This window comes from Homarus americanus, unplaced genomic scaffold (genome assembly GCF_018991925.1).
Source record: "Homarus americanus isolate GMGI-L3 unplaced genomic scaffold, GMGI_Hamer_2.0 scaffold48406, whole genome shotgun sequence".
NCBI classification, from domain to species: Eukaryota; Metazoa; Arthropoda; class Malacostraca; order Decapoda; family Nephropidae; genus Homarus; species Homarus americanus.
In genome coordinates, this window is record NW_024753828.1 from 291,412 (window position 1) to 318,130 (window position 26,719).

The 26,719-nt window shown below is 41.7% G+C and overlaps 1 protein-coding gene across 1 annotated transcript in view; it reads right to left on the minus strand.

Annotated features, from left to right (window-relative positions):
- Positions 1–8,984: 8,984 nt before the first annotated feature.
- Positions 8,985–26,719, minus strand: part of LOC121855550 (unextended protein-like) — a gene marked incomplete at its 3' end in the record, with an annotated part of 64,156 nt that continues 46,421 nt past the window's right edge. The window contains 5 exon segments of the mRNA XM_042350548.1: positions 8,985–9,056; positions 9,188–9,288; positions 9,646–9,952; positions 10,553–10,732; positions 19,815–20,811. Of these exon segments, the coding sequence (XP_042206482.1) occupies positions 8,985–9,056; positions 9,188–9,288; positions 9,646–9,952; positions 10,553–10,732; positions 19,815–20,811 (1,657 nt within the window).

Below are 26,719 nucleotides of genomic sequence, written 5' to 3' on the forward strand. Positions count from 1 at the left end.
GAATAAGAATAAGAATAAGAATAAGAATAAGAATAAGAATAAGAATAAGAATAAGAATAAGAATAAGAATAAGAATAAGAAGAAGAAGAAGAAGAAGAAGAAGAAGAAGAAGAAGAAGAAGAAGAAGAAGAAGAAGAAGAAGAAGAAGAAGAAGAAGAAGAAGAAGAAGAAGAAGAAGAAGAAGAAGAAGAAGAAGAAGAAGAAGAAGAAGAAGAAGAAGAAGAAGAAGAAGAAGAAGAAGAAGAAGAAGAAGGTTGTTTGTGTTCGGGTAACTCTGAACTCGAATTAATGAGCAAGGGATGAGAAGAGGAAGACATAGAAGGAAGGGGGAGGAAGAGGAGGAAGAGGAGCAAAAAGACAGAAAAGGAGGAAGACAAACACAAAGGAGGAGGGGAAGACAGGATGAAAAAGAGCAAGGTATCATTTGAGCGTTTAATCAACAAGTGAAAAAAGCTGCGGTGCCTAATCTTCAGGTGTTCCTTTTGTCGAGTCGTTTCATTGTTCATAGGTTGCTATTATTATTATTATTATTATTATTATCATTATTATTATTATCATTATTACTATTATTATTATTGGTGGTGGTGAGAGAGACGTTTTGATGGTGGTATTCGCGTGTGTTGGGTCATGATGACAGAGTGGCGGCCATAATGCTCTAGGATCAGCTGACTCAAGATGATGTGGCGAGTATGATGCATAAAGGGAGGGGCGGTGAAGGGAGGTGGTAAACGAAGAGAAGCCAGGTGTAAACAAAGAATGGGAACCACACACACACACACACACATACACACACACACACACACACACACACACACACACACACACACACACACACACACACACACACACACACACTGCCCGCTTTTAATTAGTTTAACAAATTTATTGGCAAAGCTTGTAGTACAGTTTGCCTATTCTGAGTAATGCAGTCAGGTCTTGACACTGAGGGTGGTATCACTTCTCACTGCCACGCAGGACAGAGGTTCATACACAAAAAACATCATATTCATTAGCAGTATATATAGGTCAGTGGTTCTCATACATTGGAGTCATATTTTAATTGAAGACTAATCAGTGTGGGCTAGCAAATTTGGGATAAACAGCAAGAATGTCCTAAAGCACCCCCGATTCAATGTAGTAATTACAAAGTTCAAGATACAATAAGTCAGGTGGCCTGAAGTCTTTGACAGTGTCACATTCAATAATATAGTGTTCAAGTGTATGCTTTAAAGGTTTATCACAAAGTTTACATGCTTAGTGTTCCGGTATGGGTACAGCGTTACTAACCTGCCAGATGTGTCTGTATCCTAGCCTAATTCTGGCCACGACTACATCACATTGTCTGGTTCTGTCCTTATGCTAGCCATACCGGTACCTCTTGTCACAAAATTTGTCATATTTACTAATGCTACAACTGCCAGGTCTCTCTGCATTTCTCACTTCTTCTAGATCAGAGTTCATGATTCTGCCTGAATGTTTTTAATTACAGCATTGGACAGGCCAAGGTAACGGTCAACGGTTTCTTTCTTACATGCCTCATTGGCCAGTCTATCAGCACGGTCATGATACCTGATTCCAACATGGGACGGAATCCACACAAATTCGATACGAAGTTGTTCTCATTGGCAGTTATCACATTCCTTTTATTATCACATACAACTTTAGACATAGAGCCTGACGGGCTGTTCATTGATTTCAAAGCACTTTGAGAGTCACAGAATATCACCCCACCTCCATTTTCTTTAAGGTAGTCTGTGGCTAAGTAGATTCCAGTTAGTTCAGTTTGTGTTGTGCTGGCCCACTTGTTCAGACTTTGCTTGACACTATCATCTCTTTTTCTTTATATATTACAATTGGACAGCCTGTTCTACCTGTGTTTGTCTGCACAGAACCATCAGTAAAAGCAAAACATTCACTTGGTTTAATAAGAACATAAGAACATAAGAAAATAAGGAGTCTGCAATAGGCCGGTTGGCCTGTGCATGGCAGCTCCTGTCGAGAGTTACTACCACTCTCTATCATCCATGAATCTATGTGTCTGTTAATAGTTTCTAGTGTGACACATCTCACCACATCGGTGTTTAACATTTGCTTACTACCAACAGGAGTGTAATTAATAGGAAATGATATATCCAGCCAAGGAGGAATGGCATTAATAGGTTCGTCTGGGGTGATTGGGACATTCAGTTTCAAGAGATCTGCAACACTTTTATGAAGCCACGCCCCATAGACAGTCTGTTGTGGAAGGTTAGCGAGATAGTCGGGATTACTTAGATAGAACATCAACTCAGTTACAGCTGTAGTTTGGGAACCATTGTTCTTCAAAACTTTGACACAAAACATGGTATTAAGTAGAGCTATCCTCTCAGATAGGGAGGGCAGTCCGAGCTCTTTCCTCATGTTTACAATTCTGGTTGATTTTGGGCAACCTAGAATGATACGCATGGCTTCATTTCGCACTACCTCATGGCTGTTGAGTAGTTTAGGCGGAATAGTCACAAGATGGAGAGCATGATAGTCAACTACAGAACGAATGAAGTGAAGATAGAAAGTACGAGCATAGGTGATGTTAATTCCATAGCCCTTGCCAACAAGGGTTCTGAGGGGTTTAATGCGCTGCATTAGTTTGTCACGAAGGTTGCCGACAAAGTTTGCATCATTCACACAAATGCCAAGATATTTATAGGAACTACATAGTTCCAAGGGCATGCTGTTAATGTTATAGTCAAGAGGCAGAGGGTGAGCAGGACGAGGATTGAGGACCCTCGTCTTGTCAACAGATATTATGAGACCATATTCCACAGTCCTCCGAGCAAATACATCAATCAAGGCTTGGAGCCTGAGTTTGGTCTGTGTCATAATGCAGATATCATCAACATAGCATATTACGGCTTCGTTTGGCTGAACTGGAATATCAGCAATAAGCTTGTGCATCAGTATATTAAAGAGCACAGGACTTAACACTCGTCCCTGAGGCGTGCCAAGCTCAAATTATCTCCTTCTGGCATTTTTAACTCCCCTAAACAGAACACTGGCATACCTGTTGGACAGATAACCCTTTATCCATGTCAGGAGGTTACCTTGGATGCCAAAATTAGCTAGTTGCTCAAGTATAATGTCTCTATTAGCTACAACAAAGGCTGATTTAAGGTCTATCAAGGCTGTTTGTGTCTAATCTTTTGAGTGAACAAGATATTCTGCAAAGCATATCTGTGTGCTACGCCCGGGCATGAACCCGTACAGATTAGGGGCGAGCTTGTCTTTGACTTGAAACATTAGATGGTTTAGAACAACTCTTTCAAGGACTTTCCACATACAGGATGTGAGTGAAATTGGCCTGAAGTTTGGAGAATTAGCTTTAGGGATTGGTACTATGTTTCCATGAGTCCATGTCTTAGGCAGAATACCCTGTGTGAGGCTCATTTGATACAGGTCAAGCAGTGGATGGTTAGGGATCTCATTAAACAATCTCAGGGTGTTATAGGTTATGCCATCCTCACCAGGGGAGGATGACTCACCTTTCATTAGTGCTGTTGTTAGTTCGTGGTGCGTTATAGGAAACTGGTCGGTAAGGTCTGGTGAGGAACAGGCTATTTCAATATTGAAACCCCTATTAATGTGTGTTGTGCTAAGATATTGCTGTATGTCAGGAGGCAGGGAAGTGATTCGTGACACACTAGACCATTGGTCTAATAGCATGTCAGCATATTCTGCAGGGCTGTGATGAAGCTTGACTGGGGTGGGTGACTTGGCAATGGCTCTAATTTTGTTCCACACTTCTGCTAGAGTGGTTGTTCTATTAATCCCCTGTAAGAATTGTTCCCAATAGGTGTTTCTCACCTGACCTTTGAGTTCACGAAATTCTCTGTTAGCTTTGAGGAATGCCAAGAGGTTATCACTAGTTTTATTTTGCTTATAAGTGTTGGCAAGCTGTTCTACCTTCTCTTTCTTTGGTGAGGATGGGCTCATGTGTCCACAGAGGTGGTTTAGTGCTGCCCCCTTTCCTCCTTGAGTTAACCCAGGTGGTATATGTGGTAATGACATTTACAAGATCACAGCAAAATTCATCCACTGATCCAGCATACCATCTGTGGATGTAGGCCTTGAAGTGCAATTTAAGATTATCTGGGATGTTAATTCTGAGCTTAGGATGTGGTTCACACTTGACATCTGCAACAGTGTAGTCAGTAAGTATTGCATAATGATCACTGACTAGGTGGTCTGAGATGACCTTAGCCTTGACATTACTGTCTACTAGGTTATACCCAATCACATAATCAAGTCTGCCCCCCATCAGATGTGTCACTTTGTCTGTGTCGTATACAGTGATATTATGATTATTGATGTAATTCACAAACACCCTCCCATTAGAGTTACACTGCACATCATCGAGGACAGTGACGAGAGTTAAAGTCACCCATACACAGCATAGCATTGTTACCTGATGGCTTTGGTAACACGTCCGCTCGCAGCTCATTACACCGAACATAGATGTTATACAGCGAAAATTGACTGTTTGCTGTCTTTACTGTAAATTGTTGATAGTGAATACTTTCATCTTTGTGAGTTTTAATCCATTTACAGACCAGATCATTATTTACATAAGTGAGCAGGCCACTTCCTGCTCCACTATTATATGCTGTAAACCCAGCTATCCTGGGTGCAACTTTCTTCTGGGTGCTGGACGTGTAAGGTTCTTGTAAACCAATTACATCAATGTTAAAAACTTTAACAAAACATTGTAGGTCATTAATTCTGCGGTTAACACTCCGGATGTTCCATGAAATGAACCTAAGCTCGTGTTACTTGTCCCACCTTGAATTTAGTAAAGATAGTCGCACGTTGGCTTCACAGATCAACCTGACCAATAAGTTGACCATTTCCAATTCTTCACCTCTGGTGCGCCTGATAATGCCCTTCACGGCCCTTATTCCAGTAAGATTTTTATACACAGGTTCCTTCATTAGTCCGGCGAGTTCCTCCAAGGTAAACATCGGAAAAAGTTGAGGGTCATCGACAGTCTTCAGACCTGTGGTTATTAAAAAGACCACGCTGGCAGTCTGGGGCTCATTCTCCCCATTCATGCTTTCATCACTATCGGTCTCGCTCTGGCTACTCACCCTCAAGTTGGCATCATTATGAGAGGAGGCACCAGCTCCTTCAGAAGGTACACTAACACTATCACTGCCATTGTTCATTGGTACACTTACTTGGCAGGCTTTATCCTGACCTGCATTAGCTAACGAAGGAGAGTCACTGTGCCTGTTGACTTCAGGTGGTGGAGGCGATCCGGCAGCGTTGGCATCACTGAGTGGGACCACTGTTATGGGTGGAGGCGACCTCCCAGGACAACTGGGGTGCGAGACCATCACACCCTCCTTCTTGCATCTGGAACACTGCCTCCTGGGTGGGGAGGTGTAGCTGTTGATTTCAGGCGCTGGAGGCGACCCCGCAGTGTTGCTATTGGCATCACTGAGTGGGACCGCTTTTGTGGGTGGAGGCAGCCTCCTAGGACAAGCTGGGTGCCAGACCGTCACACCCTCCTTCTTGCATCTGGCACACTGCCACCCAGGTAGGGGGTCTTGCTCTCTCCCCTCCCGAGAGGCACCTTCCTTGGTGGGGCAGCTCCTCGTGCTGTGCATTCCCGCGCAGAAGCCGCAGGTGGTTGCCTTGTGACAGTATTTTGTCACATGATTAACCCCGAAGCAGTTGTAGCACACCACAGGGGGAGGAGTCCACCGACTGATGTTACTAGGGGTACCGTACATGCTGCCGAAGAAGCGGTATTCCTCAGGAGGTGGTTCCTTCCTTTTCCAAACAATGATGATCCTACTAAGTTGGGCACCATCCTTATAAAGTCTTCTTGCTCTGTGGACGCCCTGAAGTGACAGAGCTCTACTGGGGGAATACCCTTGGGGAATTGGGTGACAAGGTATTCCTTCATTTTTTGGGGTCGAACAGGTACAGTCACCCAAAAAAATCCTGTCACGAACCATGAACCCCGAGATTCAGACTCTTGAATCCGAAGCATTTATGGACAGAATAATGTATCAGTGTCAACTGCTCGGGTTCACGAGTCTGGATCTTGGGGTTCGTGTTTCGCGACAGGACTCTTTTGGGTGACTGTGCTTCCCACTTAATGAGAAGTAGTGAGCCGACATTTCCATCAATGAAGCGTTGGATAGCATCCGTCTCCTCTCGGCCTACACAGATAAAATGAGGGGGGCTACCTGGCACGACAACATTCAGCGGAGTCGTGCAATACACCTTTTCACATATCCGTTGAGACATTGTTACATAACTATTTGACAAATTTCATAACCGAATGACAGAACGCATATCGAATGACAATCTAAAATAACTGTTGGTGGTATGTCATTCTCCAATTGTTACATTCTCAAACTATATGTAGACTGTCGGTTTATTGTTCACGGCTGTCAACTTCAAAACTTTTGTCAATCATTTCCGTTAGCATGAACGAACAGTTATTTCAGATTGTCATTCGATATGTGTTCTGTCATTCGGTTATGAAATTTGTCAAATAGTTATGTAACAATGTCTCAACGGATATGTGAAAAGGTGTATTCCTCATTCAGGGCGCTCAACCACTTAATCTTCATCAAATTGGTTGTGTTCTCGGGGAAGGCAAGGCGCATGAAGTTAGTCCGGGGAGCAATGGGAGGGATGCACCTATTGGCTCTCCTCTGCTTCCTTCCCTGGGTCCTCATTTTGCGTTTCTGCTGACGTGTCTTAAACTTCTGAAAGCCAGCTTCAGTGTCGCCATGACTGTCGTCATCTCCTTCGTTACCTTCGTCAGGAACATCGGCAGAACGCCGCCCAGCGTCGACTCCTGCCATGGTTAGATTTAGATGGAATCTAGGTCTTATACACTGGCGCAGAGAGGCGATATGTAGGCCAGCGGTGTCCTTGAGGCGTAAACCCTCTTACAGAACAAGGGGAGACTGGCATCAACGGTGTGAGAGGAGGCGGGCCTCCTGAGAGCGGAGGGAGTGTGGTGTCGGGGGGACTAAGGTAACAGGAGTATTCTCAGTTTATAAACACTTTTATTACACTACACTTGTTCTTAATAGTATCTCTGTTTTTCTGGTTAGATACAGTATCAGTCAATTTTAGTTTCAAAAGAACTATCCAGCGTGGCACCATATGAGGGGGGGTTTGTTTACACAAACCTTCACCACATGGCCGGGGGTGACCGCGGAAGTAGGCCTGCCTGGCTGGCACTTACACACCCACGCCACGACGCGTTAGTTCACTTGTTATACAGGCAACGTATTTGCAGTTGTTGACCTATCGGTTACGGTTAATTCTCCAAGTGATCTCAACCTTCCTGATTTACACATTACAATAATCTCCTCAGAAAACTCAAGGCGCTCTCCAGGTCGTAACCATCCCCCTCGACCCCGGGAGTCAAAAAAGGAAGATATTTCACATTACTATGAAATTCTCCTGGAGCTATATTGAAACTGTAAAAATCTCGTGCATCTGGAATTAAAAGTTATAATGGTCCTAACACGTACTGGCTGGCTCTCTCCCGGGTGTAGTAGATTCTTGAGGTTTGCAAGTGTTTATTTTTCCTCAAGCTGGCGGCCATAGGTGAGAACGCATTTATGACATTTAAACAACAACAAACTGTACACAGCGGCTAGTATAGTATAGACTGGTATAATGCTCAAGATTCATTTTCTTTTCATCAATTTGAAGGCATAGTCAACATACAGTGTAACCTCCATATAACGCACTTCCATCTTCATGTACTCTGGTTGATGGGGGAGTTTCACATCTAATGGACCCACTCGATATAGTGGACTTTGCTCTCCTCGCCATATAGTCCATTAAAATAGAGATTTCACTGCACCTATGTGTAAGAAAATCAATGCACTGTGTTGAGCTGCGACCACTGACCCGCCGCATCAACACACAACAACAGAAACGCTCATGACTCTGGCACACGAACAAGCTGTGAGTGGCAGGCAACACGTATCCTTAGGGAGAAGTAAATAACAAGATACTCATAACGTTCTTTAGTTACCGAGTTTAAAATTTTGTGGTACAGTAGGTGTTGGATGTGAGGATTATTACGGTAAACCAAGTGTACGAGTCTCAGCCTAGTGCACGAGTATATACCATTTAAGGTGACCGAGTCTCAGCCTAGTGCACGAGTATATACCATTTAAGGTGACCGAGTCTCAGCCTAAGTCCAAGCGGGCTATAACTCTGCACACTAAGGACGGGAAGGGCATAATTATCATCTTGATGTTTGTTTATGATGTATAGTTCAGTGTCTGTATATCACATTTAGTTTTAAAACTATGGCTGCATTTCTTCATACACGTCATCGTACTCACATTGTCAGATACATACACACGTATACAAAGAATATCTCACACACACATACACACACGCACAGTCACACACACACCTAAGGTTCACGGGTCAGAGAGTATAATGAACAAACAAGTCTGGTCACCACAAAGAATCTTCCTGGCAGTAGCTGTGAGTCGCGTACGTCACACTTAAGGCTGCCGTGGCCTTCCAAATGAGGGATAAAATGGTTCCCGGACCAGCCCCAGTGGCCAGAGGTGTCGCAGTGAAGGTGGTGAGGGGCTCTTCCGCTGCTCCCTCTACACGTGCAGGAGTGACAATCTACGTCTTATTTTTAGTGTGTGTGTGTGTGTGTGTGTGTGTGTGTGTGTGTGTGTGTGTGTGTGTGTGTGTGAAGCTTAAGTTTGGTAAAGTGAACCAGTGAGTGAGTGAAGTGTGATGTCGCGTGGTGTAGCATGAATGAGAGAGAGGGTATGTTGAAGCAATTCATCCTAAGTGGTGTGCATTACTGTGGACACTTCTTTTGCCTTGACACACTCGCCACGGTGCTGCAAACAGTTCCCTTGCCTTGGTTTGACCTCGAGGATACCTGTCCTATCAGCCCCCCCTCCCCCCCCAAGAAAGCTGAAAGACACCCTTACCTTAATAAGCTCCTTGAGACGCTCCCGGTTGTAGGTGTTACCGATCTCCTCCCCCAACAAGTAGTCCAGTATCTGTATCACAAAATAAAAAACACGTCACTATCATCCACATAAATTCAATTACAATATACACCCCCCATGTGCAATACCCAAAGTAGTCTGTTTACATCGAGACTCAAGAGAAACAAGTATGGGTACTGTACCTTGGAGATGGGGTAAGCTGCTGGCCCAGTGAGGACCATGAACACTCGCACCAGCCACACAGTCCTCGCCCCGATAGCCAGCCCGTGACGCGAGCAGATGGCTGTAGTGACAACAAACACACATTACAAACTAAAGCCAAAAATCAAGACTACTTCCCAATTACTGCAAGTTATATTATATTTAAGTTAATTTTATTTGTATCTGCATGAATATTTTTTTTTTCTTTTTAATGATACGATGATGTTATTAATTTCTTGTACTATGCACCTCAGTTGAAGGAATAGTGATGTTTGTTTTTTGGGCCACATCAAGAGTTCAAAGTTGACACGACACTATTTTTGGAACATGATAAGTGTGTGTGCGCTTGTGTGTATGTGTATGTGTGTGTGCAAGTTGGCGTGGCAATGATTTTAACGCCCATAACACACTATAAGCAAGATATAAAAAAAAAGTTTACCTTGAGGAATGATCTCTCCGAAGATGACGATGCCGATGGTTGAACCGAGGACGGCGATGAGTCCTGTGGAGAGGTTGTCGAGGAGGATGGTGAGGGTGGAGTTGACGAGCACGTTACCGAGCAGCAGCGTGCACAGCAAGAAGTTACCATGACGCCTCACGGGCTCGATGGCTCGCGCGTACCGACGTTCATTGGGCGATCCCGTGTTTGATACTATTTTGAGCTCCGTCTTGTCCAGCGACATGAGGCCCAGGTTGAGGCCAGAGAACAAGCCCGACATGATGAGCAGCACCAACAGGATACACCCCTGACCACCAGTAAGCAACAACACTGTTAGCCTAGCAAACACACTTCGTTTATTACAGTTAAAACGTATACAATATACCTAACCTTTCTTAACAACTCTGAAACAAGTGAAATAATAATCGCCCACCTTTACCACAACTACCTCAGTTACAAGTCACTTTTTAAACCTCTCTTATTTACTTTCCTAAAACTCAAACCAGTCGCCCAATACAGCAAGTCAATTAATATTAAAGAAAACTTAATTGTGAGAAGTAATGTACCAGGCTCTGGAAGACTGTGTGAAGGAGCCATGAACAACATGATTGGCTGCATCACGCTAACATACTTGAGACTGCCTGGGTTTATTAACTGATCCAAGAGTCAAACCTTCACCTAGAAATGCTTATTGAAACGGACTGTTCTTCAAATAAAGATCAATAATATAACAATTTCTAGCACAAAATAACAAATAAAGCCAAGATAACTGTAGGACGCTGCTGGGGTAAAGGGAAGACGAGTTTATTCACAGATACTGAGTATTTGCAAGTCGGCTCCTCACCCACATTTGGTCAAGAATTTCCGGTTACTATGATGGAAGACAGTGAGTCAGGAAGAACCTTACCTGTACCCAGAGTGGCAGGAGGAGGCTGTAGGAGGTCATGGTGAGCCATGGATCATTGCCCTGGTGGTAGGCCTGGTCCTGGGGACTGTCCCTCACACACAGGTACCACCGCTTCTGCTCGGCGCTCATAGGAGGCAGCATGATAGTGGTCACCGCCCACCCGTCACCCAGATCCATTAACTGTCACCAGGGAGAGACACAGACATTTAATGGACCAGGTAACATTTAAATGAGTTGTCACTAGGGAGACAAAAGATATCTTACAGACTGAAACAAATTAAATGACTTGTCACTAGAGAGACGCGTGATAAAGGGAGAGAAGGCCTTTAATGAACTGTGCAACGGATACTGGTGAAATATTTAAGCCATTTATCTTGTTATCCAATTCAAGCCTCAATTATAAAATTATAAAATAAATAAAAACAGTCAAGAAACAATTCGTGCAACACAGCCTGGCTTACCAATAGCTTTTATGTAATTGCCATCCACGACACAAATCCCTGGGCTCAAGTCACACTGTGCTTATAAAATACTTGTATGGACACTTTTAACACAAAAATCCTACCAAATAGTCAAAATACGAGTATACAAAAAAGACTGATGTGAAAGGTTATGAAAATAAAATGATTACGTGTACAAAAGGTTAGAAAATACTAAACCGTCTGTGATGCGGGCAAACGGACGCTCCACTGTTCAGAAGCACATTGTAACTTGTTCGCTCTATCACACATCAATCACCGCCCGCATAACCTGCTTTCCTTTACCTAACAATGAATTATTAGCTGTGTCATAAAATTTCAGGGTAGGTAAAAAAATTCTAAACACCGGAAACTGTTGAATAAATAAATTCTGCATTGAAATGAAAGCGACAACTACGGCTTCCCGCCAAACAATGACCACCGAAACTGACTCTACAAATCCATAAAAATCAATCCACGAGCTCACAGACATCAAATTAATAATTCTAAGCATCATCATAAATATATAGCGTAGAATCCTGCCAACTATGTAACACGATAGAACAGGCTTTGTGCGAAATTGAGATATATATATATATATATATATATATATATATATATATATATATATATAAAACTTCAGCAATGGACTTGTTACGTGAAGCGTTTGGTTCTATTATTCATACAACTAGTTCAGCACCAAACAAAACCTTTCTAAGGAAGAAATTTTCTCACATAAAAGCTTAGCATCAACGACAATATTATCATCACTAAACCGAATAAAGAGGGTAATGAGGTTGTTATACTCAATAAAACATCCTACGTTGAAAATGATGAATATACTTAACATTCCGAACTAAATTTGCTTCATCTAGACGATTTATTCAGGGTAATTCTTAAGTATGAAGACAAGATTAACAGATTTCTTCGTAAACTTGAAAAAATAGTAATAAATTAATGGCTCCGCCTTTTAAAACTCTTTGTTAGAGGACCTAAACCAGGTATCTGTACGGTCTACCAAAAGGTACACAAGGATGAGTGTCCTTACGCCCTATATTGTCTGGCACCTTCAACTATAATCTGTCTAAAATTCCTCGTTCCCATACTGTCAGCAATCACCATTAATAAATACTCTGTTAAAGACTCTTTTTAGTTTTGTTAAGGGGCTAACTAGCATCTTCATTCAACTTAACTGTGTTATGGCTAACTTTGATATGCAGTCTCTATTTACCAACATCCCTCTTGCAGGAAACTATTTGACATATGTACAGATGAACTGTTCTCAAATGCTGATATAATTGATAAGTTCAATGGACCACAAATTAAGAATTTTTAAAACTGGCTTATAAATGATTGTTTTGTTTTTATTTAATAACAAAGCTTTATAAACAATGTGATGGTGTTGCTATGGGTTCACCTTTTAGGTCCCACGTTGGCCAACGCTTTCCTCTGTCTACGAGCTTTTAGTAACCGGAATACTCCCCAATTTAAGCCTTTGTTCTATCGTCGGTATGTTGATGACACTTTTTAATTTTCAGATCATGATCACGTCAATGTTCCTAAATTGTTTTAAATTCGAAACATGGCAACATCAAATTTACTTGTGAATTGGAAAAAGAAAACTCTTTTCCATGGCTTGATGTTAATATCCACCGTCTTCATAATAGTTTCGAGACAGCCTTATACAGAAAACCAACTTTCACTGGTTTGAGTTCAAAATTTTCATCTTTTATTCCTCTTAATTACAAACGTAATCTAGTACGTACTCTTACCAACAGAGCCTTCAATATATGTTCTGTATTTCCACTTGGATATTGAACTAAAATACATAAAGAAGACTACTCTTTAACAATGGTTTCCTAAAGTTACAGACACTTATATTGGCAAAAAACCCTTATGGGTTTTTTAGTCCCCCACAGCCTCAAACCCCACCTGTCCTAAAATATTCTATCTATTTCACCATCCGTGCACAAACCCCTCAGTTTCACCCTTAGAAATAAGCAGAAGCTTTTCAATGAATTCTATCCACAAATTTCTCTTAGACTAATCTTTAAACCAGAGTTCAATTAGAAATTCTTTAAAATTAAAAGACACCATACCCACACCTGCAATCCTCAGTTGTTTATCAATTTACGTGTGCTAGCTGTAGAGGCAGCATATATAGGTAAACTGAGACATTTGATAACTCGCATCCATGAACACTTGGGCCGTTCCGTTCAGACAGGCCATTTAATCCACACAACCACCACATTCAGCTATTCGTAACCACGCCACCAACATGACCACCCGTTTTCGCCGTCCTGATTTCTGAGTTCTTGGCAAGGCGGCTGTGATACAGACCTCCCTCATTATGGAGGCAGTACACCAGTATAAGAAAAAGCCATCTCTTTGTGATATGGCCTCTTGTGAATTGTTATGTTTTTCACATTAAGGCTCGTCTGAATTAGTGAATACCCCCCTGTACATTTTATTTCATACTTTTTATTTCCTGACTTTAGCTTTGTACGTAGGTCTCTAGTCATTTGTCGGTTTTGAATTGGATTGCTCTTTTTTAAATTTTTGGGATTTATCGAAGGTAAATTTTCGTATAATATTATGTTTTTATTGTATATCACCTGTATTTTTAACTTTTCAAAAACTTTTTAGGCTCTGATGGAAAGGATTATTTCCGAAACGTTAGCAATCAAAAGAAAGCCCTACTTCAAGACGTTTGTGTTTACCTGGTTCTCCTCTTCGTTATATATATATATATATATATATATATATATATATACTATATATATATATATATATATATATATATATCTCATTTATAAGAACATAGAACATAAAAAGGGATACTGCAGGAGGCCGACTAGCCCATACAGGCAGATCCCTTTCACACCCATCCCAGCACTTCCATGTGCCTATCCAACTTCGTCTTGAAGCCCCTAGTCCCTTGATCCTACTATAGCACTCGGTAGCCTATTCCACATATCCACAACTCTATTAAACAACAGTGCTTGCCTATATCCTTTCTGAATCGGAATTTATCTAATTCTAGCCATTTGTTCTAGACTGTTATTACTTGAGCTTCCAGAACATCTTCCATTTTACCCTTGTTAATCCCACTTACCCACTTATGTACACCCCTCATCATATCTCCCCTAACTCTACGCCTCTCTAATGAATGTAAGGCCTAAGCTTTTCAGCTTTTCTTCATATGGAAGGTTTCATATTCATGGAATCCACAATGAAAACGTGGATAAGATAAATCTTGATAAAATCACACGGGAATCAAACAACATATATAATATCAGAACTGCATCTTAAAAGCAATGCCTGTCTGTTCAAGGAAAATAATCACCTCATTGCTTGGGAAAAAAGCTTGAAGTATTCAAATCATCTTGTGTCACAGAAAGACTTCTGTTGAAAGCTAGTTTGATTAAGGAATTAAAATCAATAAACCTTATGATGGTCAGTCTCAAACTGATAATATGTTACAAATTTATTTGTCAGTGGCCCAAGGTTAAAATGCTTTTAAAACCTTGATCTAGATGTTATAGTTATTTTAGGGTCCTTTTTCTGACCCCACCGAAGCTAGTCAAGTCACCACCCTCTCTTAAGCCTCTCACGTTTGTGTTGGTGTGGGGATAAGTGGATGTCATCATTATGACCTGACCTCATGCCAGGTCACCCTGCATATTTAAGCCTCTCTGTCCATAATCCAGAAGCCTCTGAAGATGCCTTGAAAAAGACGAAAGCTATACCCCGTTGTTTCCATTTCCCTGTGTGATATATATATATATATATATATATATATATATATATATATATATATATATATATATATATATATATATATATATATATATATATATAACCACTGTATGTGTGATCATATGTTAATAACCACAAGGAAACAAAAACATTAAGTTCCCTTATGACCCAAACATTGTGGACACCTGGGGCGCCGATGGCAGAACAGTACCGTTCTTGCCTCAAAGCAGATGTCACCGGTCCGAGGCCGGTGAAAGTTGTCGACAAACTTCCTAGTTCTCATCCGTTCACCTAGCAGTAAAGTAGGTGCCTGTTGTAAATCGAAAGTTGTGAATTTGTATTCAGGAAAGTTGTTGGAGCTTCCAAATAATTTGATGACATAAAACATTGACTCTTCAGGCTTCTACGCCCTTAACTCATGAGAGACTAAAGGCAAAAGCATGAATTTGCATCGTTAGCACTATAAATTCGCTTCTGTGCTTCACCTGCTGTCCCCTAGGGACTTGATCTCACTCTCCTCTACTGTATATATTAGCCTTAGTCTGTACTCACCCCTGAAGATGTGAATCACACAGGGAAATAATAATCATCCCACAGATTGGGAAAACAGTTTAGAAGTGTATAAATCATCATGTCACAGAAGACTTCTGGTTGAAGCAAGTTTGACTAGATGAATGAATTCTATAACCTAGAGAAGTCGACTTGTGAAAGAGACCTAGGGGTACTTGTAAGCCCGGACCTACGGCCTAGAAAACAGTGCGTTAATGTTCGAAATAAGGCAAACAGAGTATTGGGTTTCATATCTAGAAGTGTAAGTAACAAGAGTGCAGAGGTCTTATTGCAACTATATCTTGTGCTAGTCAGGCCGCACCTCGATTATGCGGTTCAGTTCTGGTGCCCTTATTATAGAATGGATATAAATTCACTAGAGTCGGTGAAGCGAAAAATGACAAAAATGATTCCGGGACTTAGAAACCTTCCATATCAGGATAGGTTAAAGAAACTTAACTTGCATTCCCTAGAAAGCCAAAGAGTGCGGGGAGATATGATAGAAGTTTTTAAGTGGGTGATAGGAATCAATAAAGGGGATATAGATAAAGTTCTTATAATATCCGAGCAGGATAGGACTTGGAGCAACGGATTTAAGTTGGATAAGTTTAGGTTTAGGTGGGAGATAGGAAGGAACTGGTTCACAAATAGGGTGGTGGACGAGTGGAACAAGCTTAGCAACTTTGTAGTAAGTGCTGGAACGCTGGAAAGTTTCAAAAGGAGGCTGGATAGATTCATGGATGATAGAGAGTGGTAGTAACTCTCGACAGGAGCTGCCTTGCACAGGCCAACCGGCCTATTGCAGACTCCTTATTTTCTTATGTTCTTATTTATTAGTGGTTTACTAAGGATTACGTTGATTCTTTAGTCTCTTGATATAATGTATCTGTTCATGATGGAGCCTATAGTACACGCATATTATGGTATTTTTTTTTATAATTTATTTATATTTTTTTGTAAAGTGTATAATTCCAAACCTTCACTCCTGAACTGTTGGAATAAAGAGGGCTGTTTGAACAGGAATAAAATGTGCTGGGTTGCCAATTTGTTTTTTTGTTTTTGTTGTGCCATATAAGAACATAAGAATGGAGGAAACTGCAGCGGGCCTATTGGCCCATACTGGCCAGTCCCGTTTACACCCAACCCCTATTGCTCATATAAGCATCCAACCTATGTTTGAAGCAGTTCAGCGTATTCGAGTTAATGATGATATTTGGTAACTTGTTCCATTCATCCACTACTCTGTTTCCAAACCAGTGTTTACCTATTTCACGCCTAAATCTAAATTTGTCTAATATAAAACCATTGTTACGAGTTCGCTCCTGGTTGGATAGTTTGAGTACCTTTGTAATGTCCCCTTTGTTTAGCCCTGCCTTCCACTTATACACCTCTATCAGGTCGCCCCTCGCTCTACGTCTCTCAAGGGAGTGCAAATTAAGATGCTTTAACCTGTCTCTATACTCAAGGTTCCTAATGCCCGGGATTAGTCTTCATTCTCCTCTGAATTCTTTCCAAGGATTCTATATCCATTCTGTAATACGGTGACCAGAACTGAACTGCGTAATCCAGGTGTGGTCTCACAAGAGCAAGATACAGTTTTAGGATGACCTCACTAGTCTTGTAACTAACACTCCTTTGTATGAACCCAAGTACTTTTTTAGCCTTGTTACGAGCAAAAACACATTGTTTACTCGGCTTAAGGTTCCTACTTATCATTACTCCTAAATCTCTCTCGCAGTCGGATTTCTCTATGGCATCGTTGTTCATCTGGTTTCCCTGTTTACATCTATACTGAGTACTTTACATTTGTCGACGTTGAATTTCATCTGCCATTTTTCAGACCATTCGAAAATTTTTTTTAGATCTTCCTGTAGTTTTGCCGAGTCCTCGTCAGATTTAATTACACGTCCTATTTTAGTGTCATCAGTAAATTTACTTATGTTGCTGTCTATGCCGATATCTATGTCGTTTATGTATATCAAATAATAATGGTCCAAGTACTGAGCCTTGGGGAACTCCACTTGTGACGTTGCTCCAATGGGACCTAGTGCCGTTAATGCTCACTCGCTGTTTACTGTCCTGTAACCACGCCCTAATCCATTTAAGGATGTCACCTTTGATGCCATGAGCTTCTACCTTTCTAATTAGTCTTTCGTGGGGAACTCTGTCGAACGCTTTGCTAAAGTCGAGATATACCACATCATAATTGTGCCCCTCGTCCACCTATTCGAAAACTGATGAAAAGAATGTTAATAGATTAGTTAGGCAAGAACGTCCGCTTGTGAAGCCATGCTGGGAATCATTGATCAATCGGTGCTTCTCCAGGTGATTTCGAATAGAGTTTGAAATGATTGCTTCCAGTAATTTGCCTACTATTGATGTTAGACTGATTGGACGGTAGTTAGAGGATAGTGATCTATCCCCCTTCTTGAAAATCGGTATTACATTCGCTATCCTCCAGGATTCTGGTACTACACCTGTTTTTAAGGACATGTTAAACAACTTTGCTAAGGGCATACTAAGCTCTTCCTTACATTCCTTTAATAATCTGGCAAATATCTCATCGGGACCAGGTGACTTATTAGGCTTTAGTTTGTCTATTTGCTTACTAACATCGTTACTAGTCACTACTATCTCACTTAATTTGTTTTCTTCACTATCTCTGAATAGGGTCGGTGCCTCGGGTATCATGTTTAAATTTTCGGTGGTGAAAACTGTTGAAAAATATTTATTCAAATTATTGCTCATTTCTCCGTCGTTATCAGTGAGCTCGCCGGAGTCTGACCGTATTGGTCCAATCTTTTCTCGTGTTTTAGTTTGATACATTTGGTAGAATCCTTTGGGGTTTGTCTTCGCCTCCTTGCTATCCTTACCTCATTATTCCTCTTTGCTTTCCTTATCTCGGTTTTAACCCTACTCGCCAATACCCTATAATAGTCCCGGAGGTGTATTTCGCCACGATTTATCCTTCTACCTATAGCCTTCCTTTGGCCAATGATGTTCTTTAAATAATTATTTATCCATTTAGGGTCATTGTTGTCTGATCTGAGTTTTTTGTATGGTATGTTCTGCCTTTGTGCATTAAGTAACTCACTATTTAAATTGTCGTAATTCAAGTTGATAAATTATGGCATAACACTATCCTAATTACCTTTTCAATTTCCCGCTGGCGTTACGTTTACTATTCGTTAGGTAACTGTAAAGTAGCTGCTTTTGCAGTCTACTGTCGTCAATGCGGGTAACTTGGCCAGTCCAGCGTAGCTGTTCATGGATAATGGTAGCCTCGATGCTCCTACAGTTGGTGTCGGCAAGTTTTACACTGAACGTAACTTGACGGATCGGCCATTTTAACTCGGCGTAACGTCCTAAAATAAAAAGTAAACATAATCTAGGAAGGATGTTCAAGAAATCTCTCGATTGTTATTTTAGGAGTAAAGAAATTTCAGGGAATGTAAATAGGGTCTAGGAATCTAAAATGATAGAACTTTTTGTAACAAACAGGGTGGCCTACCATACTACCGTTTCGGCTTATCGACGAGAAACCGCAGGACAAGCAAAGGGAACTAAACAGAAAAATTAAAAAAGCAAGGCAGTCTTTAACCCTTGTTTTCCAGGATCACTTGAATTACGTAGTTGTTTAGATAACTATAACATCATTTTAATCTCCAAAATATAAAAATTGTTAAAAGCCAGGAGCATATAAACACCTAAGGGTTAGGGTATTATATCAGAGATGGCAAGACACTTATGGAATCTGTGTGTGTGTGTGTGTGTGTGCGCGCGCAGTACGCCTTTTTAAGTATATAAAATCACTGAGTTGGAAAGATATGGATTTTGTTGTACAAGTTTAAGGTGAATGGTTGATAGATGATATACTGTACCACTACTACTGACAATGGGAATATGGTGGCTTGTTGGGCTCTACTATATTAGGTCAAGTCCACATACTGTATATCAATGTTTCTATACCCGTACTGTCTGTACACATATTTTGTATACCTGTACAGCCAAACCCGCTGACTCGGTGGGACACAGCCAAACACGCTAATTGACTTCGTGGGACACAGCCAAACACGCTAATTGACTTCGTGGGACACAGCCAAACACGCTAATTGACTCAGTGGGACACAGCCAAACACGCTAATTGACTCAGTGGGACTCAGCCAAACACGCTAATTGACTCAGTGGGACACAGCCAAACACGCTAATTGACTCCGTGGGACACAGCCAAACACGCTAATTGACTCCGTGGGATACAGCCAAACCCTCTCTCTCTCACACGGAATAGTGTTGTCTGTGATGCCGAAAGTTTAGCGAGCCAAGATAATGCATGTGGTTGAGCGAGATAAAGTACTGGACAGACAGTTTCCAGGTGTGACGTAGACTACACCTGGAGGGAAAGTACGAGCAGTACACAGAGAGGTATAGTTAGTTTACATGTGTAGTAAACCGTGAGGTCAATATACGGTAGAGGGGGTGGAAGACGTGATACTCACCGTGAAGGCCTTGGTAGTGTGGGCGCCGCAGGTGTTGCCCACTTCACCTTCGTAAGCGGTAAACAGGATTTCGGTGTTGTGGGTGAAGGCCTCGCCGAAGAACCTGACCGTGGCGTTTGTGTGGGCTAGAAGGCTGCCGGCCAACTCCTCATCATATTCGAGACCCTTGCTGTGAGATTCCACCCGGAGACCAGTCACCTTAACCATTCTACTGGCCACAGCTCCCGAAGGCGAGACAGTGTCGCCGCCAGGGAAGTCACTACTGTCAGGGGGTGATCCAGGACTTTCATCAATGTCTCTACCACTCCCGTTCACAACACCCGCGCTAGCCCCTCCCACTTCATTCTTCATGAGAGTCATCATGTCATCTGTTAACTCCAGTTCCTCCTTACCATTATCTACAAATTTGTCACTCGCCCTTACCCCTGCCCTGTCTGCACTAGTTCTTGCCTCATCTTTAAGCATTGCCTTATCACTGGCTTCCTCTGTATTAGTAGTTCTAGACCCATCACCACTTTCCACGGGGCTGGGCATATCCCCGAACATAACGTCAGCTGACATCTTTGACACCGTAGCAGTCTCCACTCCGTCACTCAACTCACTCACTCTCATTTTTGTGGTTTCCTCTACTTTAGTTTCCTCCAAATTACTGTCCAACATTTTTTTATCATTCAAACGTTCATCATTCTGGACGTTGGTTAGGGACTTCTCCGTGTCCCTCATCTTTGTGTCAGGAAGTGTGACGTTCTCCACAGCTCCGTTCACGTCGCTATCAGTGACAATGCCAGCAGCGGTGGTTATTTCCAGCTCCCCATCCTCTACCACCACCGTTGTCGTCACCAATCTGCTGCCCACATTCTCGTGTTTCCCAGCCTCCTGCGGCCCGTTACTAACAGCAAGAGAGGCTGTGTCAGAGGTGGGCACAGTGGTGGTTGGGGTGGGAGGAGAGGGTTCTACAGGGACCTCGGGAGGGGGCGGATGTTCAGCACTCCGCAGACTGCAACAAGAAGATAAAAAATATTAATTTCGTGTGCTTCCAATCATTGTAAGGAACTTAGTCCATATTTGTTTTAAATTTCTAAATTAACTGGTGGTAACCAGCCGCATCTGCATTTAAATCATTCCACAATCACACAACAGATTTTGAACTTCCACATAACCAAACAACTGTTTCTCCCTCAACCACTTCCTTAACTCAGTTCTCCCTCACCCACTACTGCAGTTCATCCCTCTCCACGGACGTATTAAATATACATAAAATTAACCCAACAATGACAACATAAAGAACCATGATTGACCCTAACTTACCATAAACACACACACATACTGTATATGCGAGTACTGTAGATGTTATTTTTTTTTTTGCGGAATCGGCTATTTTGCAAAATAACTTAAACAGACAACCTATACTATATATACATATATATATATATATATATATATATATATATATATATATATATATATATATATATATATATTTATATATTATATATATGCTGATAACCACAAGGAAAGAAGAAAACACGAAGTTCCCAAGCGCTTTCGTGTAATTCACATCTTCAGGGGTGAGTACAGACTAAAGAGAAGTACAAAACAAGGTGTATATATCCAGAGGAGGGTGAGACCAGGTCCACAATGGTCAGGTATTAGGTATTAAGACCCTACTAATCTTTAAATAGCACGGCAACGGTCGGTAGTCAGGTCAGAGGGTTAGGTGACCCAACCTTCTCACCTGGTTACAAATCTTCTTTATTACAAAATTGTCCAGTTTGTACATGCCATTACTCAAATTCATGTTGAAAGCTTCGGTAAGTTTAATGAGACTAGATTCTATGATGTTCCTACTATCAATTGAATTACAAGGTAATACTGAGGAGTCACCTTACCCTCTGAAAAGGGAAAAGGGAAACAACGGAGCACCTTAGCTTTCGTCTTTATTCAAGACATCTTCAGAGGCAACTGGATTACATGGACAGAGAGAGGCTTAAATATACAGGGTGACCTTAAAAACATGAGGTCAGGTCATAATGATGTCATCCACTAATCCCCACACCAACACACACGTAGAGGAGCTTAAGAGAAGGGGGGTGACGTGACTAGTCAGGTCAAAAATAAGGGACCCACTAAATAACTATCATACATCTAGATCAAAGGTTTTCAAAGCATTTTTAACCTTGGGCCACTGACAAATAAATTTATGTAACATATCAGTTTTGAACTGACCATCACTAAGGTTTATTGATTTTAATTCCTTAATCAAACTAGCTTCAACCAGAAGTCTTTCTGTGACACAAGATGATTTAAATACTTCTAAGCTTTTTTCCCAAGCAATGGGATGATTATTATTCCTTTTCCCGTGTGTATATATTATATATATATATATATATATATATATATATATATATATATATATATATATATATATATATATATATATATATATATATATATATATACACACACACACACACACACACACATATATATATTATATATATATATATACACACACACATATATATATTATATATATATATACACACACATATATATATTATATATATATACAGCAGAAATATGGCATGGTGATGTGTGTGTGCAACTGTGCATGCACCCAGAAGTATCACAGAGGTGGAATATTTTAGGGCTGGCCCCAGTGGTCGGCCCCCACCCATAAAGGTGATCGTATATATTTTCTACTTTACAAACGGATATACTCTTGTCAGGATTACAGGAGTTCGGCAACAAGCAAAGCCATCCAAGGGCTCTAGGATATATTACCTTGTGGCAGAGCTGATGAAGTTATTGCACAAAGTAATAAGTATAAAAGACGGATGGACCCCCACCCCACTCCCCGTTGGTGGCACAAGGAAATTTAGTCAGTCCCGGTAAGTCATCAAGGGAGGGGAAGGTATCTGATGGGCAAGAGGTCGGGTGTGAGGGGGCGTCACACTGGCCAAGTTGAGAACACATACATACAGATGTCAAACAGGCGAGGATTCGACATTGAAGGAGACCCAGGAGGAGGAGGAGGATGATGACGCGAGGTATCGACACTGAAGGAGGTGCAGAAGATGGGGTTAGAGCAGGAGGAGTCGCACAAAGAGGCGTGCGTTCAATACTGTAGGAGACGCAGAAGAACGGAGCAGGTTGCCTGCCCGCCACCCACGGGAGGGTGGGAGGGGAAGGAACACGAACGCGAGAACTCCATGTAGGGAAGCCGCACAACGGCTAATGCAGCACGCGCTCACACACACACACACGTGAAGGCTTTTGTTAAACCACCAATGTATGTAATAAGTCATTTATGTCCAATGTATATTTTCAGCCTTCGGGCTGCAGAACTTTTTCAATAAACCGTCAATTATTATTATTATTATTATTATTACGTATAATTACACACCTGTCACTGGTGAGAAACCTAGAATCCAAATTACAGCAATAGCAAATACGTACAAAAAACATATTTACCTCGTGTAACCACACATTTGCAATCTTGCTTCAATACGTTTGCGTCAGCACATGCTTACAATAGCACAAATCAACTCTTGCAATAATACATATGCATACAAGTCAACAACTCACTTGGTAAAATAAAACATGCAATAACACACACCTGTAATATTACGCTCCTTATAATCCAGACAACACTCTGAAACACTTATAAATTAACCAAGTTATTAATCACAACTCAAGAACGGTTTGTCATATTCGAAAGAAAAACTGACCTGACCACAACCTCCACACGCTGGAGCTGTACCCCCCCCACCACCACCACCAAAACTCAAAGTATACGTCGGAGTCGACTGATCTGAAATCCAATTTTTCAAAAGGCCGAAGTAAAATAAAATGAATGAAGGCGGGGCTGGGCGTATTGAACACCGGTGCTGGCCTCCCAACTTTCAAATTAACTAACGCACAACTTAATATTTTGACGATAAAGTGTTTATTGTTAGCAAGAAGAAAACAAATACAAAAAAACACGAGAAAAACTGTCTCCTTCATAAGAACATAAGAACATAAGAATGGAGGAAACTGCAGCGGGCCTATTGGCCCATACTGGGCAGTCCCGTTTACACCCAACCCCTATTGCTCATATGAGCATCCAACCTATGTTTGAAGCAATTCAGCGTATTCGAGTTAATGATGATATTTGGTAACTTGTTCCATTCATCCACTACTCTGTTTCCAAACCAGTGTTTACCTATTTCACGCCTAAATCTAAATTTGTCTAATTTAAAACCATTGTTACGAGTTCGCTCCTGGTTGGATAATTTGAGTACCTTTGTAATGTCCCCTTTGTTTAGCCCTGCCTTCCACTTATACACCTCTATCAGGTCGCCCCTCACTCTACGTCTCTCGAGGGAGTGCAAATTAAGATGCTTTAACCTGTCTCTATACTCAAGGTTCCTAATGCCCGGGATTAGTCTTGTCATTCTCCTCTGAATTCTTTCCAAGGATTCTATATCCATTCTGTAATACGGTGACCAGAACTGAACTGCGTAATCCAGGTGTGGTCTCACAAGAGCAAGATACAGTTTTAGGATGACCTCGCTAGTCTTGTAACTAACACTCCTTTGTATGAACCCAAGTACTTTATTAGCCTTGTTGCGAGCAAAAACACATTGTTTACTTGGCTTAAGGTTCCTACTTATCATTACTCCTAATCTCTCTCGCAGTCGGATTTCTCTATGGCATCGTTGTTCATCTGGTATCTGGTTTCCCTGTTTACATCTCCTATACTGAGTACTTTACATTTGTCGACATTGAATTTCATCTGCCATTTTTCAGACCATTGGAAAAATTTGTTTAGATCTTCCTGTAGTTTTGCCGAGTCCTCGTCAGATTTGATAACACGTCCTATTTTAGTGTCATCAGCAAATTTACTTATGTTGCTGTCTATGCCGATATCTATGTCGTTTATGTATATAATAAACAATAATGGTCCAAGTACTGAGCCTTGGGAACACCAATACAATTTGGATTTACTTTCAATATTGCTCAACAAAAATACTTTCATGTTGCCTTCATACACTTGACACTAATTACCGTAAAGGAGGAGTCATATTTAAAGGTTAATTTAACCTTTCAAAATAAAGGTGCAAGCAGCAATAAGAGGTAATAACCAAAATAGGTACTGATCAAGCAGTAACTATAAATAATGCAGGAGTGTACAACTGTACATAATATATAACGCCCAGGGTCCAGACTCGCTTGATTTGATTTCCTGACCGTCGACATCAAAGGTCATTACGGCCGTAGCACTTGTTTATTCCTCTTCTCTTGTTTTTCTTGTGATTGGGGGCCTCTATACATTGTCTTCTTGGTCTCCTTGTACTATCTTTTCTCAGTATTCTTCTTTTCCTTCGTCTTCTTGCAGTCTCCAAGTTGCACATTTCTTCTGATTCGTCGTACACGTGGTGTGGTGGTGCCCGGTTGTCCCGCACGTGACACAAACCTCCCGAGCCCGGCACCTCTTATTTGGCTGGCAATAGCGCTGACATCTGTAGCACCTGGTGGGTCTTGAGATGTAGGGCTTTACTGGGACGGAGTCCCACCCCAATAAATCCTCGTTGAGGAAACCGACCACGGCGGAGGTGGCTCCCCCGTCGGGTCTTGGAAGTTACTTCTGAACGACGATGTTCCCGACCAGTTGTTCAATTTCTTTGTTCTTTATATATTCTAATTCGGTGTGAGAGATGACCCGCCACACCGCGTTGTCCCAGATGTCGATGCGCAGCTTAACTGGCACGTCGTTGATGGTCTGGACTTTCAACTGGGCCGGCTGTCCCCAGTCCGAGAAGGTAAACACAAGGCCACTGTCATGATAATGACGGCTAACCTGTTAAACTAATGATCCATATTACGCTTACACGTCCGTAAAGCCTTCTGAGTCTCCCAGTGGAAATGTCCCGTTCTCTGTTTCCTTGATGACGTCATCGAGATGTATGTTTGTTGACCGAGTTGTAAACTCTTTCTGCTACCGAGACCCTGTAAACCTTTTTTTCACCTATGATTAGCAGAGACTCTGATAATCATAGTGAAATTGTGGTAGGAAGGTTACCTGAGGAATTAGTTAATATTCTGAAGGGAACCTTTTGAATCTGCTCCTCAGGTGTTGTAGCAAGGCATTGTGTGTTGGGACCTGTTGCCATCCAACCTTTTGTAATCAATTTAATTCTTGCTTTTGATAGCTCAGTCAGAGCATTGTTTGTGAAGATTATAGTTGGGAATGAAACTGAGTTCGTAGTCTCAGTTTCAACCGTCAGTGTTACAGTAACGTAATTCAGTGAAATGGTTGAGTAAGTGGAATCCGTGACTTTAGCGTGGGTGGAAGGCGGCGGTTGGTTTTCAAATCAGTAAGCCACCACACTTCCCACCAACAGGTTCCTATCGCAGCCTAGGCCATGTCTGTAGCGTGGATGACGCATCCACTAGTCTGGGGAGATGTCTGAGGTCCAATAGAGTCGGGTGTCCCCGTGAACCCCGACCGTCAGAGGCTCCACTACCACCTATGGGCCCCATAGCGTGCCAGTGTTCCCCTAACGCCATGACCCCGTGATGAACCCGGATCGTCAAGCCCCACAAACAACTGCCAGCCCCATCATTGGTGGATGAGTATAGTACATAACTCGGTGGGGCTGTTGGTGTGGTGGTGTTAGTCCATCGGAATTATCGGAGTGTTGGAAGGTGTCACTTGGTGATGAGACTCCCATGGCGGCCGCTGGAGAGTTGCCCCTGGGGTATTGAGTATTGTACTGGCAGGAGCCACTGGTTTTAATGGTGCTACGGTGCTGTGAGAGTTATGTGTGTTTTGGTGTGTGTACCCCCGGTAGTGGTGCAAGTAAATTGAGCCTGAGGGCATGGTACCAGGAGCCCCTATTTTGGGTGCATACAATGTC